Source organism: Sapajus apella, unplaced genomic scaffold, assembly GCF_009761245.1.
Source record: "Sapajus apella isolate SASKATOON/1434 unplaced genomic scaffold, GSC_monkey_1.0 scaffold78, whole genome shotgun sequence".
Lineage (NCBI taxonomy): Eukaryota > Metazoa > Chordata > Mammalia > Primates > Cebidae > Sapajus > Sapajus apella.
The window spans coordinates 2,350,873-2,370,007 of NW_022437018.1; the positions used below are offsets into that span (position 1 = coordinate 2,350,873).

General features: G+C 38.9%; 1 protein-coding gene across 15 annotated transcripts in view; it reads right to left on the bottom strand.

Moving 5' to 3' along the window:
• ANK3 (ankyrin 3) overlaps positions 1-19,135 on the bottom strand; it is a 677,335-nt gene that overhangs the window by 113,869 nt on the left and 544,331 nt on the right. For 7 of the 15 annotated variants that reach the window (XM_032252635.1, XM_032252646.1, XM_032252640.1 and 4 more), the window contains one exon: positions 277-330. The exons of the other annotated variants lie outside the window; for them this stretch is intronic. In XM_032252635.1, coding sequence (XP_032108526.1) covers positions 277-330 — 54 coding nt within the window. The remainder of the gene's footprint in view (positions 1-276; positions 331-19,135) is intronic. 15 annotated transcript variants of the gene reach the window in all.

The window sequence follows — 19,135 nt, forward strand, 5'->3', positions numbered from 1 at the left end:
TCACTTGATGTCACTCTAGAGCCCTTCTTTTAACTAACACAGTGGGCTGGCTATACAAAAGTTAAGCTACTATTGAATGAATATTACAAGAAATTCGTAACCAAAATGTAAGCTCCATGAGGGCAGGGAGGGCTTGTCTGTTTTGCTCCATTTCATTGCCCAGAACAGAACCTGGCACATAGTAGGTGCTCAATAAATGTGGAATGAATGAAAGAGCAGCGATTGCCTTTCAAGATGGGAACTATATTTACTGGGGCAAAGAGGAGGGAGACTTACTTTTCACTGTAAACTCTTGCACCTTGGGAATTTTGTACCTTGTGCATCTATTACCTATTCAAAACATGAATAAAATTAACAAAATAAAACAAAACAAAATATAGGGACTGCAGATAAGTCATATAAGCTCTATGTTCCATCCACCAGAAACAATATTGTGACTTACGTAAGTCTGCCATGTAGACACGAAGATGTGTACGTGTACCAGTGGCTATCCAACAATCAAGCAGAGGAAACACTCAATACTTTGATATTCTACCTGACGTGCCTCTTTAAGAGATGGAACAGTAAAAGTGAAGTAGCAAGGCAGGAAGAAGGAGATGCACACTATTAATGTGGTACTTCTAGTAGTTTCAGGGGTATGTGTGCAGGCTTATTACATGGGTAAATGGCATGTCACAGGGATTTGGCGTACAGATTATTTCATCATCCAGGCAATGAACACAGTATCCGACAGGTAGTTTTTCGATCCTCACCTTTCTCCCACCCCTCCCCCATGTAGGCCCCGGTGTCTGTTGTTGTTGTTCCCTTTCTTTTTTTTTGGAGACATAGTCTCACTGTCACTCAGGCTGGAGTTCAGTAGCACAATCTCAGCTCACTACAACCTCTGCCTCCTGGATTAAAGCAATTTTCCTGCCTCAGCCTCCTGAGTAGCTGGGATTACAGGCACCTGCTGCCACGCTTGGCTAATTTTTGTATTTTTAGTAGAGATGGGGTTTCACCATGTTGGGCAGGCTGGTGTTGAACTCCTGACCTCAGATGATCCACCCACCTCTGCCTCCCAAAGTGCGCCCAACAAAGATTTATATCTCATTCAACATTTCGACCATAAATTCTCAGCCTAGAGAATCCAAATGACCGTATTTGCTCACATTACTTTTCCGTTGATCTCCTGATATTTTCATTCTCAAAAGAATAAGGAAGCAGGAGTAAGAAAAGGAATTATGGTAGGATTAGGATCCTGATCCACTCAAACTTGGATTCTAAAAGTCTAATTCTATCTCAGAGTTACAGAACAGTTGATGGGAAAGTTACTTAGATGCCAGATCTGCATGTAATTCTCCTTTCATTTTTCAGTTTGGAGCAAGAGCTTGTTTGTTAAGTAAGGTTTCCTGTGAATATTCTGAGAGGTGATAAAAAGCAGGAGGTGGTGTTTGGAGGATGGGATTGTGCCATCTACTTCAGGAGGTTCCTGCGTGTACCCCAGGCACTTCTGTGTCAGGCTGGAGAACCTGCAAGCCTTGCAGAGGAGATGCTGCAAGCCCAGCTCATCACCGTACCTTCCGGCAGGACTGGAGGCTCAGAGAAAAGTTGACAGCCCTATGTCCAAGGGATAGAATAGATTGAGCACTTAGTTTCTGCCCCGCTTCACTCTCCACCTCTCCACTCCTTAGGGAGAAGGAAAGGATTATCTAGGGGATGGGAGAGAGGGTCTTCACTTTAACTCTCTGCCATCATATGCTGGCCATAGTCGTCATTCTTTCAAAACATAAGTGCTAGAATATACTTTTGATATGGTTTGGCTCTGTGTCCCCACCAAATCTCTTCTTGAATTGTAATCCCCAGCATTGGAGATGGGGGTTGGTGGGAGGTGACTGGATCACCCGGGTGGATTCTCATGAATGGGTTAGCACTGTCCCCTTGGGGCTATTCTTGTGATAGTGAGTGAGTGAGTTATGAGACCTGGTTGTTTTAAAGTGAGGGGCACTTCCCCTTCCTCTCTCTTCCTTTTGCACTGACATGTAAAGTACTGGCTCCCCCTTTGCCTTGAGCCATGACTGTAAGTTTCCTGAGGCCTCCTCAGAAGCAGAAGCTGCTATGCTTCCTGTACAGCCTGCAGAACCATGAGCCAATTAAACCTTTTTCCGTATACATTCCTCAGTTGCAGGTATTCCTTTATAGCAGTGTGGGAATAGACTAATACAACTTTCTTGCTTTCCTTCTGAAAATGGGTTGTAATTATGGAGTAAGTTGAGAAAACAGTTAAATGAGTGTTGGGTAAACTAAGGAACCTAACAAGGCTGAAGAAGTGTCTTCTCACTTTAAGGGGTGCACGTGCCGCCTGCGTGAGGGCCATCGGCAGCGTTCTGCCTTCCTGTCCCTAGTTCTAGGAGCTCATGGCATTGTAGGCAGCCAAAAAAGAATCAGGTTTGAAATGACAAAGTTTGTCATTTGTTCTCTGAAAGAACAACAAACTACCATTATTCATTCCACAGAACAAATGACTTTCTGCTTAAGCTACTTTTTTGAGTACAAAGTCAATTTTATTCTTTTTCTACCTCTTCACAGGAAAAACCTGAATTCTCTTTCCTTTTGGGGATGGGTTTATTTATTAACCCAACCAAGATCACAGAGGACATTTTTCATTGCTCCACTTGGAAAAGTTCCAACCCTGAGTTAAACGCATTCTTACTTTAGAAACTGTATCTAGCTGGGATTAAGGAGCAGTAAAGTGCTATACAGGTTATAAAATGAAGCACATTTAGCCACAAAGCACAGAATAAAGAGAATTCAGGTTTTTTATGAAGAGGCAGAAAAAGACAATGTTGGGGCAGACGCTATAATTTCTTCATATTCTTTCTTATTAGTACTTCTTAACTCTGATGCAGAAATTCCTTTAGTCCTCTAAGTAAGACTAAACACCACACTGACTTGGTCAAAGGAGCACTGAAGTCTAAAGACAGAATGCAGGTAGAAAGAAGTACAAGATTACTTACACTGTTCTTATTATCTAAAATCTAAGCCATCTGTGAAGAAGACTAGACAATGAACTAATTACTAGCCACAAACTAGCCCTGAGAAATCAGGCACAAAAATGTTGGTTCTCACTTAGAGATATTAGGAAGCTAAATTCAAGGTGGCACTGTCATGACAGCTCATTCTTCCTATTCATTCTTCCTTAGCTGTTTGTCTAGCTTCAACCCCAAATCCAGACCTTATTATTCTTGACTCTTCATTGCCTAGGCATGCAAGGACCGTGAGTACAATACAGGAACACATTCATCACAGTTCCCAGCTATAAAAAGTACCAGGCTCAGGTATAAACAGGGATTTTGGCCTTTCCTTTCTCTTACACCCAAACTGACTATCATTGTGGCAGGCAATAAACACCCCTTGATTGGTTTGCTTTGCATTTCCAACCTATACCCCAAAGATGTGTACACTCAAGGCAAAGACACATGGGGCCTGTCCTCAGTTCTCATCCTCATTGGGATTTTGGACTGCCCCTTCCCATTTGGACATCTTTCCTGGGCTCTTCTCACTCCTATTGCTCCCAGCTCCCTGTGTACCACCCTGTTTTCCCCTTGTTCATCGTTCTCACTGTTGTGTTCTCTGAGTTAATGAGGGGGCCACCACGTGGTCACATAAGGACAACCTCCCTCAGGAAGCAGGTCAGACTTTTCAGGTGGATGGGAGGGACAGACACAATTTAGAGGGGAAAAAATATTCAAAATTAAAATTTGTTTGGAGCAAATAAAAGAAGAAAACCTACAAAAGCCTATTGTTTGCAGTTAAACAAGCATACAATTTCTTGCCATCTCTTAAATATTCCACAGGCTGTCCTAGCTCCCCGGCTACTTTTTGTATGTTTAGTGGACACAGGTTTTCACCATGTTGGCCAGGCTGATCTCAAACTCCTGACCGCAGGTGATCCACCCACCTCAGCCTCCCAAAGTGCTGGGATTACAGGCATGAGCCACCACACCTGGCCTCCTATACCACTTGGGCTCATCTGATTGGAGCTTTCTAGGAAAGTTCCTCCCAGGCTTCCTCTAGCTCCCACTCCTCAGAGTCTCCCCTTCATCCTTCACTGCTCCATCTCCATGTCCATTAGCATTCCTCTTCTTATGTGTGCCCAGAGTTTCCTAGAACTGCTTCCCTTCCTCCCTGTGTGCTGCCCTGGGGACCTCATCTGGTGCCTGGGTCTGCACCCTTGTTCCCACTCCTGTGTGCTGAGCTCTCCTGTGGGGGCCTGTGCCTTTCTGTCTCTGATGCTTTGACCAACAAGTTTTCTAAATTTGAAACGCCTCTTCCCAATCACCACTCTTCTACCCTTGCAAAATTTCTGTGTTTCCAAATCCTATTATTTAAAATGCCTTTTAAGTTCATTTTTGATAATCTCCCTGTCTTTTAAATTTTCTTGTCATTTGATCTGTTATTCTCTTATGGCACTTGATATGGCTTGGATGTCTGTACCTTCCAAATCACATGTTGAAATTTGAGCCCCACTGTTGGAGGTGGGGCCTAGTAGAAGGCATTTAGGTCATAGGGGCAGATCCCTCATGAATGGCTGGATGCCCTCCCTGTTGTAATGAGTGAGTACTCACTCTTTTTGTCCGTGCAAGAGATAGTTGGTTAAACAGACTGCCACTTCCTCCTCTCTCTCTTGCTCCTTCTCTTGCTGTGTGACATTCCCGCTCCCCTTTCTCCTTCTGCCATGAATAGAAGCTTCCTGAGGCCTCACCACAAGCCAAGCAGATGCTGGTGCTATGCTTGTACAACCAGTGGAACTATGAGCCAAATAAACCTCTTTTTTATATAAATTACCCAGTCTCGGGTATTTCTTTACAGCAATGCAAAACAGACTACCAGAAGCATCTCATTGAATAGAAAGTCTAAGCCAAAAAAATCTAAATGCAAATTCCAGTTTCTGTAACTGTGTGAACCTGAACAAATATCTTAAACTCCTTGAAACTGACTCCTTTATGTAATTAAGACTAATACTACTTTAAATTAGGGTATTAAATTAGAACAAAATGGAAATTAGGAGTAAAAATAGGATTAATAATGATGTTCAGTACTTTGAGAGAAGTAAAAAGATAAAGTATCAAGTAAGTGACATTTCCTGAGTTCTTACCACATGCCAAATTCTAGGCTAAATGCTTTTTATATATCTCATTATGTATACTTCAACTGTCTGCTCCCTCCAAATCTCATGTTGAAAAGTGATCCCTAATGTTGGAGGCAGGGTCTACTGGGAGGCGTTTGGGTCATGGAGATGGATTCCCCCATGAATGGCTTATGCCATCCCCTCAGTAAAGAGTAAGTGCTTGCTCTGTTAGTTACCGTGAGATGTGGCATTAAAAAGAGCCTTCAGTTAGGCTTTTAAGATTTATTCACACTGTTGTATATAATTGAAGTTCTCTCCTTTCCTCTCTTTTGCTCCTTCCTTTGCCATCTGACTTTCCTTCACCTTCTGCCATGAGTAAAAGCTTCTTGAGGTCTTATCAGAAGCAGATGGATGGGCAAGGACAGATGCAATGTAGAGGAAAAAAATGCTCAAAATTACAATCTGTTTTAGCCACCATGCTTTTTGTACAGTCTGCAGAACTGTGAACCAAAATAAATCTATTTTCTTTATAAATTACCCAGCCTCAGATATTCCTTCATAGGAATGCAAAATAGACTAGCATAGTCATTCAAACTTACAATAACCTAACAGTTCTGGGGCTCTTATCTAAATTACCAGGCAACATCTATATTAAAAGTTAAGTACAAGGATTTGAGTATCAGCCCCAGCACTGATGTTGTGTGACCTTAATCAAGTTCCTTAACCTTACTGAAACTTATTTTCCACTTCTATGAAATGGAAATGACAATGGCTCCAATTTAGAGAATCAATGTGAGGGTTCAATTACATAATGCATGAAATGTGTCTAGCTTAATGCCTACATTAAAGGTTACACATAGGAAGGCTCAATAATGGTAAGTACCTTGTTTCTGATGGTGACAGTATTAGTTTATATGGAATCCTGAGGGGAGACAGAGACACAGGTAAATGTGTGTAGTTAAGCCAGTAGATGCATTCACGAATGAAGGTACATATGTATATATCCTAAGAGCTATGATAGTGACCAGGACAACTCTGATCCTACGGCCCTGACTAGTCTAGTTTGAAAGAAAATATAAAAAATTAATTATGAATTGGCAACCTACATTCCATGGACCCAACTCAGCCTCTTGCCTATTTCTGTAAATAAGCTTTATTAGTATCACACCATCAGCCCCCTTGGTTGAGGTATTATCTCTGGTGGCTTTTGTACTACAAAGGCAGAGTTGAGTAGCTGTGACAGAGGCCAATATGGACTAAACATGCAAAAATATTTACCACTGGCTTGCTATAGAAAAAGTCGCTGACTCTTGAAATCCATGACTAATAAAATGAGTATTAGGATGAAATAAAAAAGCATAAGTGAAAGAAGAATGGAAAGAGGGTAGCCAGGGACCACATCATACAGGACTTACTAACCATGGCAAGTGACTGAAATTACTCTAAATGCAATATAAAGCCTTGGGTGGGTTTTAGTTTCATATTTGACTACTTTAGGGGTGTGTTTATGTAAATTGTGAGGCTTGGTTACTTTTGTTATAAAATACAGCAAACACACAGATTAATATATAAAATGTAAATGTATATTTTAGCAAACTGTTATAAAATAAATACCATCCAGGTCAAGAAATAGAATATCATTAGTGCCTCAGAAGACTCCCACTTCCCCCCTCCCAAAACACAGGCCCCTCTTACCTCCTCAAGGTAATTGCTTTCTATATTTTCTTTTCCTTGCTTAAAAATCTCACTATCTAATTTTATAAGCATAGTTTATTGTCAGCTGGTTTTGATGAATTCTGTTGTCTTTTGTGCAACTCAGCAATTATATTCCTAGGTTTATATCGTACAGAGATGTACGCATATGTGTACCAGGAAATTTATATAAGAAGGTTTGCAGAAACAGTCCCAAACTTGAAACAACCCACAGTCTCATCAACAGTAGAGTAGATAACTCAATGTGGTAAAGGCAGACAATGGAAGATTGTATAGAAATAAAAATGAGTGAACTTCAATTATACGCAACAGTATGAATGAATCCGAAAAGCCTAACTATAAGCTTTGGATGGTTTTAAGCTAAGGAGTGGAATACCGTGATCCTATGTATATGTTTAAAGGCCTGTATGGATGCTGGACAGAAAGCTGAGGAGAAGTGGAGGTCTGTAAGGAGGCTCCTGCAGTATTCCATGGAGAGATGTTGGTGGCCTGGATGGGGTGGCAAAAATGGAGATGGAGAAGGGAAGAGAGATTTGAGATGTATTCTGAAAGTAGGACTGATATGACTTGCTGATGGACTGAATAGAAGTGCTATGGGAAGAGAGACTGGATATAACTCAGATTTTGCCTTGAGTGATAGAGCCATTTACTGAGATGGAGAAGGGTGAGAAGAGACACCATTTTCAAGGGGTATGTTTAGGAAAGGTGATGTAAGATGTCAGAACCTAAATGAAAATGTACATAGCTGGATAAGTGGATAGTATGGGTGATAATCACTATATGATTCCAATTCCAAAGACAGGATACCAGTGATAGAACAGACTTTGCTTTGAATAAAGGCTCTTGTCCCAGTCCACAGATCTTCTTTAGCTGGTAATTCTTTTAAATTCATCAACTATTCCTTGAGATGCAGATATGTTTTGGGAGAGTCATTATAAAGCTGTTGATCCACTTAAGACATAGCCTAGGACTGTCTCAGTAAAAAGGGGTTGAATGGAAGGAAAAAGTGGCATTGTAGGCAATCTTCATCTTGCATCATCTCAGAAACCTGCAAAACTATCCCTTTCTTGGGTATGCCTTCATGTTGATGCAACTGACCAAACATGTATTGAAGATCTCTGTGTGCCAAACAGTATACTAGGTTCTTGGGATAAATAAAACAGAGAATAAGATTTAGTCTTTGCTTCTTGTATTTTAAAGTTACCATTTTGGCTTTATCCCTGAGAGATGCATGCAATTATGAATGTCTATTTGAAAGGCCAATTGTAAGCAGAGAGGTCTTCAGGCAAAAGGCTAAATGATATAATGTAAGGGGTTCTTGTAAAATGATACATTTTTGGGTGAAGAACAATTTCTGCTGCTGCTAAGAACAGCGACTTAATGCAGCCAAACTCTTGAATCATCTGAGGGCAACTTGATCTAGTAAGCTAATAACATAACAGTCCTATTGATTTAGGATGATCAGGAGATTAGGGTAGCAGTAGAGTCCCAGACATTTGGCAAGAAGAGGTCCTAAAGGGTCTTTTCCTGGTGGTTTTCTTCAGATCTACCTTCACATTTCCCAAAGTAATTCTCCCTGTTTTTTTGAGTTTTGGATTGTGTCAAGTCAAAATCTGTTTATTTGGCCAGGCACAGTGGCTCACGCCTGGAATCCCAACACTTTGGGAGGCTGGGGCAGGTGGATCACATGAGGCCAGGAGTTTGAGACCAACCTGGCCAACATGATGAAACCCTGTCTCTACTAAAAACTACAAAAATTAGCCAGGCATGGTGGCAGGTGTCTGTAATCCCAGCTACTCAGGAGGCTGAGGCAGGAGAATCACTTGAACCTGGAAGGCGGAGGTTGCAGTGAGCTGAGCTCATGCCACTGCACTCCAGCCTGGGCAACAGAGTGAGAATCTGTCTCAAAACAAAACAAAACAAAACAACACAACCAAAATCTGTTTATTCTCTCCTAATGAGAATATACTGATATGTTCATTAAAACTACTGGCTTTTAGTTCTTAAAATCTATTTAAAATTATGCTTATATTTATTTTACTTGAATTTTCATCTTGGTCTATATAGTTCTTTTGCCAAACTAAAGAGGAAGTTTCTTTAAAAAATGTATTATTATTGTAAAGGGGAGGAGAGATAGAGAAAGATGGCTGAATAGAACACTCCAGCAATTTGTCCCCTCATAGGAACCCCAAACTGAAGAACTATCAATGCAAGAAAGCACTTTCATAATAACAAAAAAATTAGGTGAGCAATCACAGTACCTGATTTTAATGTAATATCAAGGGGAGAGGCATTGAAAAGCTAGGAAAGACAGTCCTGCATTATCTACGCTATCCCTCCCCCAACCCCAGGCAGCACAGCATAGAGAAAGAATCTGTGGGCTTCGGAAAGAGAGAGCAAAATGAGTGTGCGACATTGCATTGGAGCTCAGTGCTGCCCTGCAACGGAACAGAGCACCGGGCAGAATTCTGCCAGCGCGCATGGAAGGAGCATTTAGGACAGCCCTGGGCTGGAGGGGAACCCTCCACTCCAGCAAGGGGAAACTGAGTCCTAGCCAGCTTCACCATTGGCTGACTAAAGTGGCTTGGGGTCCATTATAAATTTAAGTAGCAGTCAGGTCACAAGGACTGCAGTCCTTGGGCAAGCCCTGGTGCTACACTGGTCTTGGAGGTTGTGATGGTTAATACTGAGTGTCAACTTGATTGGATTGAAGGATGCAAAGTATTGTTCCTGGGTGTGTCTGTGAGGGTGCTGCCAAAGGAGATTAATATTTGAGTCAGTGGACTGGGAAAGGCAGATCCATCCTCAATCTGGATGGGTATAATCTAATCACCTGCCAGCAAAGCCAGAATAAAAGAAGGCAGAAGAACATGGAAGGGCTAGACTGGCTAAGTCTTCTGGGCTCCATCTTTCTCCCGTGCTGGATGCTTCCTGCCCTTGAACATCAGACCTCAGGTTCTTCAGTTTTGGACTCTTGGACCTACACCAAGAGCCGGGGGCTCTCGGGCCTTTGCTCACAGGCTGAAGGCTGCACTATCGTCTTCCCTGCTTTTGAGGTTTTGGGATTCAGACTCCCTTCCTGGCTCCTCAGCTTGCAGATGGCCTAATTGTGGGACTTTGCCTTGTGATTATGTGAATCAATTCTCCTAATAGACTCCCCTTTACAGATACATCTATCCTATCAGTTCTGTCCCTCTAGAGAACCCTGACTAATACAGAAGTGGTAGACTACAGGTGTGACACCTACTGTGTGGCCAAGGGTGTGCCTGTGTCACCCATCCCCCAGTTCCAGGTAGTGCAGCTCAGGGACTTTTTCCAGTTGGAGAAAGAGAGGGAAGAATACAGAGGGCTTTGTCATGTAACTTGGATACCAGCTCAGCCACATTAAAATAAAGCACCATGGAGACTCCTGAACCCCCTGATTCCATGCCTTTGTTTTTGGACAGTGTTTCTGTACCCACCCTGGACCAGCAGGGAATCTACTGTCCTGATGGAACAACCCCATCCTGCTGAATAAAGTGGCTTTGGCCTGGAATAAACATCAGCGACAGCCAGGCAGTAGTGACTACAGGCTTGGGGTTAGCTTCAGTACTGTGCTGGTCTGCAAGGCTTTACATGTGACGCTGTGCAGTGCCACCTGTGATGGCTATTAAAGTGCCTGCCTTATCCCTCCCGCAACTCCAGGCATCCTGGTGCAAAGAGGGACTTCCTCTTCCAGAAAGAGAGACTTTTTACTTGGTAACCCAGGGAATTCTCCCTTATTTCCCCCAAATCTACCAAGGCTGTGTATCTAGGAATCTGTAAGAGTTGCAGCATTCCAGGGCTTAGGGCACTCCCTAGTGCTGAAATGGCTGCAGTGACCATAGGCTTAGGTCACAACACTGAATCCTTCTTGAATTCTTGGAAAGCCTTTTCAAAAAGGATGGGTAAAAACAAGCCTATACTGTGAAGACAAATAAATACCCAGCTCTTCGATGCTCAGGAATCAACAAATGTCTATAAGCATCAAGGACATCCAAGAAAACATTACCTCACCAAATGGACTAAATAAGGCATCAGTGACCAGTCCTGGAGTGATGGAGATATATGGCATGTCAGATAGGGAATTAAAAATAGCTGTCTTGAGAAAGCTAAATGATTTTTTTTTGTTTTTTGAGAAGGATTCTCACTCTGTTGTCCAGGCTGGAGTGCAGTGGCACAATCACAGCTCACTGAAGTCTTGACCTCCTGGGCTCAAGTGGTCATTTCACTTAAATACCACAGGTAGTTGGGATCATGATGCCAAGCTAATTTATTTTTATTTTTTGTAAAGGCAGAGTCTCCCTATGTTGCCCAAGCTACCTCAATGCATTTTAAGATAACAAAGAGCAGATTTTTATCAGATAAATTTAACAGAGATTAAAATAATTTTTAAAAGTCAAGCAGAAATTCAGGAGTTGAAAAACTTAATTGACAAACTAAAAATGCATCAGTCTCTCAATAGCAGAATGGATCAAGCAGAAGAATTAATGAGTTTGAAAACGGGCTCTATGAAAATCGATAGTCACTGAAGAAAAAATAAAATAAAATAATAAAAAGGAATGATGCATACCTACAAATCTAGAAAATAGCCTCAAAAGGACAAATCTAAGAGTTATGGCCTTAAAGAGAATGAAGACAGAGAGAGAGAGAGAGAGAGAGAGAGAGAGAGAGAGAGAGAAGGTGGCAGAGAGGGAGGGAGATTGGGGTAGATGATTTGCTCGAAGAAAGAATAACAGGGAACTTTCCAAGCCTAGAGAAAGATATGAATATCCAGGTATAACAAACTCAAAGGACAAGCAGATTCAACCCAAGTAAGACTGCCTTAAAGTATATAGTCATCCAACTCTCAAAGATCAAGGATAAAAAAAGATCCCAAAGGCCATGAGAGAAAAGAAGCAAAGATAAAGACTTTCCCAGACAAACAAAAGCTGAGAGATTTCATGAAAAATCAGATCTATCTTACAAGAAATGCTAAAGGGAGTTCTTCAGTCTAAAAGAAAAGGATATTATTGAGCAAAAAGAAATCATCTAAATGCATACAACTCTCTGGTAAATGTAAGCATACAGACAAATACAGACTACCCTAACACTGTAATTGTTGTGTATAAACCACTCATACCTTTGTAGGAAGACAAAAAGAGAAATCTATCAAAAATAGTAACTACAGCAACTGTTGGAGATAGGTAGTATAAAAAGATGTAAATAGAGGCAACAAAAGTCAAAAAGTGAGGAGGATGAAGTTAAAGTGTAGAGTTTTTAGTTTTCTTTTTGCCTGTTTTCTTTGTAATCAGAGTGAAGTTGTCATCAGTTTAAAATAATTGATAAGGTGTTATTTGCAAGCCTTATGGTAAGCACAAAAAAACCTTTAATAGGTATACAAAATACTAAAAGCAAGAAAATCTCTGCCTTCTGGTTTCAAGCAATTCTCCTGCCTCAGCCTACTGAGTAGCTGGGACTACAGTGCATACCACCATGCCCAGCTAATTTCTGAATTTTTAGTAGAGACGGGGTTTCACCATGTTGGCCAGGCTGAACTCCTGGCCTCAAGTGATTCACCTGCTTTAGCTTACTAAATTGCTGGAATTACAGGCATGAGCCACCATGCCCAGCCAATGAGAAAAGTCATTTTTATGCAAAGAAAGACAGGAAAGAAGAAAGGAAGAGAGGGCAAACAAAACAACCAGAAAACAAACAACAAAATGGCATAGTAAGTTCTCACCTAGTAACAATAACACTGAATGTAAATGGACTAAATTCTCTAATCAAAAGACATAGAGTGGCTGAATGGATTTAAAAACAAGACTGAACTATATGCTGTCTATAAGAAATTCACTTTACCTATAAGACACACACAGACTGAAATAAAGGAATGGAAAAAGATATTCCATGCAAATAGGAACCAAAAAAAAAATGAGCAGTAATAGCTATACTTAGATAAAACAGATTTCAAGATGAAAACTGTAGAAAGAGACAAAGAAGGTCATTCCTTATATAATGATAAAGGGGTTAATTAAGCAACAGGATATACAAATTATGAATATATACACACCAAATGCTCAAGCACCCAAATATATATAAAGCAAATATTATTAGAGGTAAAGAGATAGACCCCAATACATTAATAGCTGGGACACTAACACCCCATTTTTAGCATTGGACAGATCATCTAGAAAAAAAATAAACAAAGAAACACTGGACTTAATCTACTATAAGCCAAATGACCCTAATAGACTTGTACAGAACATTCTGTCCAACACCTGTAAAATACACATTATTTACTAACAAGTCTCAAAAAATTTAAAAAAAATTGCAATCATATCAAGTATATTTTCTGACCACAATGAAATAAAACTAGAAAGAAAAACCTTGGAAGCTATATAAACACATGGAAATCAGACAATATGCTCCTGAATGACGATTATGTCAATGAAGAAATTAAGAAGAAATTTTTAAAAATTTCTTGAAACGAAAGAAAATGAAAACACAACACACTAAAACCTATGGGAGATATCAAAAGTAGTACTAAAAGAGTTAATAGCAATAAATGCCTACATCAAAAAAGCAGGGAAACTTCAAGTAAACAACTGAATGAGGCAGCTTATAGAATCAGAAAAGCAAAAGTAAATCAAACTCAAAATTTGTAGAAGAAAATAAATAATAAATAGAAGTAAATTAAGTTGAGACTAAAAATATACTACAAATATCAACAAAACAAAAAGTTGGTTTTTGAAAAGGCAATAAGATTTTAACCAGACTAACTAAAAAAAGAGAAGACCCAAATAAATAAGATGAGGGATGAAAATGGAGATATTACAACTTGACACTGCAAAAATTCAAAGGATCATTAGGGACTATTATGAGCAACTATATGCCAATAAATTGGGAAACCTATCAGAAATGGATAAATAACCAGACGTAAAGCATATAAAGATTGAATCATGAAGAAATATAAAACTGTAATAGACTACTAACTAGTAACAAGATACAATTACAAATAAAAAGTCTCCCATCAAATAAAAGCCCAGGACCTGATGGCTTTATTGCTTAAATCTACCAAGCATTTAAAGAATAACTAATATTAAACTTACTTATATTATTCTAAAAAACATTGAAGGAACACTTCCAAATTCATTCTGTGAGGTCAGTGTTACCCTAATACCAAAACCAGACAAAGACACACACATACACAAAAGGAAACTACAGGCCAATATTTCTGATGAACATAAATGCAAAAAGTCTTCAAATACTCGCAAACCATATATAACAACACAGTGGAAAGATCATTCATCATGATCAAGTGGGATTCATCACCCACGGATACAAGGATCGCTCAACATATGCAAATAAATCAATGCGATACATCATATTCACAGAATGAAGGACAAATCCATATGATCATTTAATTGATGCTGAAAAAGCATTCAATAAAATTCAGTATCCTTCCATGGTCAAAAAACTGGTATAGAAGGAACATACCTCACTACAATAAAAGCCATAAACAACAGGCCCACAGCTAGTATCAATAGGGAAAAACTGAAAGCCTTTCCTCTAAGATCTGGAGCAACACCAGGACACCCATTTTCATCACTTTTATTCAACATAGTACTAGAAGCCCTAGCCAGAGCAATTAGACATGAGAAAGAAATAAAGGGCATCTAAATTAGAAAAGAAGTAAATTATCCTTATTTGCAGATGGTATCTTATATTTAGAAAAACATAAGAACTCCTCCAAAAATCTATCAGAACTGATAAACAAATTCAGTTGAATTCAAGATACAAAATCAACATATAAAAATCACTATCATTTCTCTGTGCCAATAGCAAATGGAGAAAAAGGAACCCTCATACGCTATTGGTAGAAATGTAAATTAGTACAGTTAGTATAGAGAAGAGTATGGAGGTTCCTCAAAGAACTAAAAATAGAAAACCATATGATCCAGCAATCCCACTGCTGGGTATACATCAAAAAAAAAAAAAAAAAAAAGAAAAAAGGAAATCAATATTTCAAAGTGATATCTATTAATCCCTTGTTTATTGCAGCACTATTCACAGTAGCCAAGATATGGAATCAACCTATGTATCCATCAGCTGATGAATGTATATAAAAAATATGGTACATACACACAATGAAATATTATTCAGCCACAAAAAATAATAAAATCCTGTTTTTTTTTTTTTTTGCAAAAACACAAATGGAATTGGAGACATTATCTTAAGTGAAATAAGCCAGGCACAGAAAGATAAATTTAGCATGTTCTCACTCATATGTGGTAACTGAAAAGAAAATTGAACTCATGGAGACAGAGAGTAGAATGATGGTTTCAGGAGGCTGGAAAGAGGGGGAATAAAGAGGAGATAGTTAATTGGCACAAAAATACAGTTAGCCAGAAGGTATAAGATCTAGTGTCTGGTAGCATAACAGGGCAACTATAGTTAACAATAATTTATTGTATATTTCAAAACAATTAAAAGGGTAGAACCAGAATGTTCCAAACACAAAGAAATGTTCCCAATTACTCTCTGGTAGACATCCCAATTACTCTCTGATCATTACATACTGTACGATTGTATCAAAATATCACATATACCCCATAAATAGAATTATTGTGTATCCATAATTACAAATTAAAAAACTCTTATTACCTTGTGATAGTTTGCAAGAACATGATTTGTTCTTTTCCTTAACACCCCCCCGCTTTTTCTGAGAAAAAGTCTAGCTCTGTTGCCCAGGCTGGAGTGCAGTGGTACAACCTCAGCTCACTGCCACCTCTGTCTCCCAGGTTCAAGTAATTCTCCTGCATCAGCACCCAGAGTAACTGCGATTACAGGCGCCCACCACCATGCCCAGCTACTTTTTGTATTTTTAGTAAAGACGAGGTTTCACTGTGTTGGCCAGGACGGTCTTGAACTCCTGACCTCGCGACTCACCCACCTCGGCTTCCCAAAGTGCTGGGATTATAAGCATAAGCCACTGCGCTGGCCACACCTCCCTTTTTTTGAAGCTAAAAATATGCATTCTTAGGTTCTATATATAAGAAACAGATCAAGTTGGAATAGCAATGAAAGAGATGATCTATGCAGTGTTGTTTGCAAGTAATTGATCACAATGAGTTAGAGGTCTATGTGTTCCTTCTCCACTCCCAGTGTTTTACTTGACTAGATTTTGGGGGTGGGGGAATGAGATGATCTAAAACTACACAGTGTCAGACCAGTCTTCTTGTCCAGCTCTGCCACTAACCTCATTGGAAAGACCATTCAATGTGTACTTGGGCATTCCTTCCTCATCAGTGTAATGGCAGGAACAGACTTACAAGACTCCAACTTGTGCCTTCAGTTCTTTGACATTTATGGATTTTAATTTGCTGTGGCTTCCACTGGCCACCAAATTTCGCACAAAGCTGAACTGAACATGACTCTCGTTACCCCTCATGTCACTCTATTATCTGCTAAAATTTTATTGTTTTACTACATCTCAAACTTACATCCACTTGATATTATTTTTACCACATGTATACTTAGCCTCTTATTTTTTCTTTTAATATTTAGTGTCTGCATTTGATTCAGAAAGGTATTTTTCAGCCCTATCAAATCTAAAAGTAGCTAAGAATTAGATAATTCGTCCTAGCAGGAAGAATTCTTCCTAGCTGTCTCACCAGCTGCTGTCTCCTAAACCTGCCTAATAGAGTCATATTTCACAGAGCTGCCTTTTAGATTTTTACTTTCCATGGCTTAATTCCACTTCTCATTATGTCTCAATCTATAACTACACTTCAACCCACTAGAATTCTGCAAGCTAAAATAACTATACTCCCCCCACCCTGATTTATAAAATACATTTTATAGACAGTTACAATTTAAGATCAGAGCTGAACCAAAGCCAATGTGAAATCCTTTGGGAGGAGAAGCCAAATCCGATCACTTGAGCCTTAATCTCAATTTTCCCTCTTTTTCTTTCTCGTCTTTCTCTTCTTTCTCTTTCTCTTTCTTCTTCCTTCCTTCCTTCTTTCTTCCTTTTTCTATACACACATTCTTTCATATTTTCAATAAACAGAGTTGTAAAATATAAGAATCAAACTGGCACTAAAATCAAGATACTAATTTTATACTTATATTAATCTTATATGAATGTAATAGGTATTTTCTGGGACAGGAGACAGTAGGGCAGTAAGGTATCTACAAATGCATCTGGCCCTCTGAGGAGCTCGGCTTAGTCCCCATCTGCCTAATGCGAGCTTAAACACCTGCCTTGGACAAAGTTGCTTGACCTCTTCTATTGCTCTGCTTCGCTGATGCTTCGACCTGTGTTCAGCTTCGCATCTTGGCCCCACTGTTCTCCTACCTCATTAAATGATAACATTGTCTAGTCTTGTATTCCTTAATTTTTATTTTTTTGAGAAATGAATCCGAACATTCTTTCATGTATACTAATGTCTCACAGTGTACAAAAGAGAGAGGAGGACAATAAGGAGAAGGCAAAGAAGAAAAAGGAAAAGAGAATGAGAAAGAAGACAGAGACTATTCTTGGCATTTCTTCCTTAATATTTATTTTACTTTTTATTTTATTTATTTTAAATATCTACTTACAGCAGATTTTTAGAATCAAGATTAAAATTTTCTCTTATTACAAACTCTTTTATTTCTTGAGACAAACTGGCAGCCTAAATTGCTTATTATTTGCTTTTAAAAGCTGCCATTATTCTTTAACACCCTAAGGTGCCAATGTGATGATGTCTCACCAGTTCTTGTAGATAGACAGACTCACAACATGCCTATGGCTTCATGGAAATGAACATTTGCCACAGCTGCATAGGAGCTTACTCAAATGGGCAACACTAAATCTAACTAAAGGGCCAATCAAAGCTCTGGCAAGACTATCAGGCAAATGAGTCAGAAGATAAAACTATCATTAAAGTTGTAGGGGTCCTTTTAGAATTAAAATTTCAAAATGATTTGTTTTGGGATTTGCAGTAGTTAGAAATGTTAATTTATGCACCAGAGAACAACGTAAATACATAGTTGGGTAAATGTGGCTTACCTGAGCTCTTGTAAGCAAAATTTAGGGATCTTAGCAGACAGTAATACTAATATGAGTCAAATTGAAAGTACATTATAACCTGAAAAGTATTTTAATCTTCAAAAATAGACATTTAGTATCTTCCATGGAGAATGCAATAGCCCTGCTGTACTCTGCTTTGATGAGAATACACCTCAAATACTGCGTTGAGCTCTGGTCTCCTCAACTTGAGATGGCATAGACATGTTGAAAATGCATAGGAGAGGGTGACCAGGTTGGTGAGGAGAACAATAAAAGGAGGTAGCAATGACGTATCTAAAGAAAAAATTAAAAAACTAAGAAGAAATAGAAAAAGTATTTTTAAATATCTGAAAGATGGTCACACAGAAGAGGCAGATTTTGTTCCAAATACTATGTAGAATGTAGTCTTCTCATCAACTTGGTCAAATATACCAAAGCTTGAATCAATGAGTAGAAGCTACAGGAAGTTCAATAAAATGAAGAATTTTAAAAGATAGAGTTGTCCAAATGGACTAGGCAGTTTAGGAATTAAAGAATTTCCATTATTTGAAGGGGTTGGGCATAGGAGATCCTAAGCAGATGGGATTCTAGCAGATGTTTGTTCAGATTGAGTGACCTTTAAGGAATCCTGTTCAACATTAAATTCAACAATACCATAAAATCAAAAGCCATTTGATTCCAACAGCCCTGGTCATACCATAAACTGAGGGCCAAAGATTTTAAAGAAAAGACAAATAAAATGAAAATTTAAAATTGCCAATTTCAAATTCCCAAGCTGAGATAAACACATTTCTAGTTAACTAACGAAGTCAATTAATTTCAAATTTAGAGATTAAAAATCTCTTTTTTTGAAATTATTTGGTTAGCTATCCACATGTATAAGGCTGTTACATAGTCCATTCAAACTTGGCTTCTCATCAATGGGGCTAATTTTGGATATTTTCTTAATGACCAGTACATTTTTTTTAGGTCTATGATTGTCATACTATGATTCCTAATAATTACATTTGGCAAACACACTTTTGACATCATGTTTTTTGTGTGTAAACATCTATGTAAGAATATCATTTTTAAATTTTATGTTCTGCACAAAATTACTCTGAAATGTTACATGAGAAGGTAATGAAATATGACAGCAGGCATATTACTCTAAAAGTCCTGAAGACAATAACAAATATTCATCTGGGGATAGAAGGGAGGTAAATAAATGTATAGCTGATGCTTCAGAAAAGAAGAAAGAAAACTGAGTAAAGCCTTTA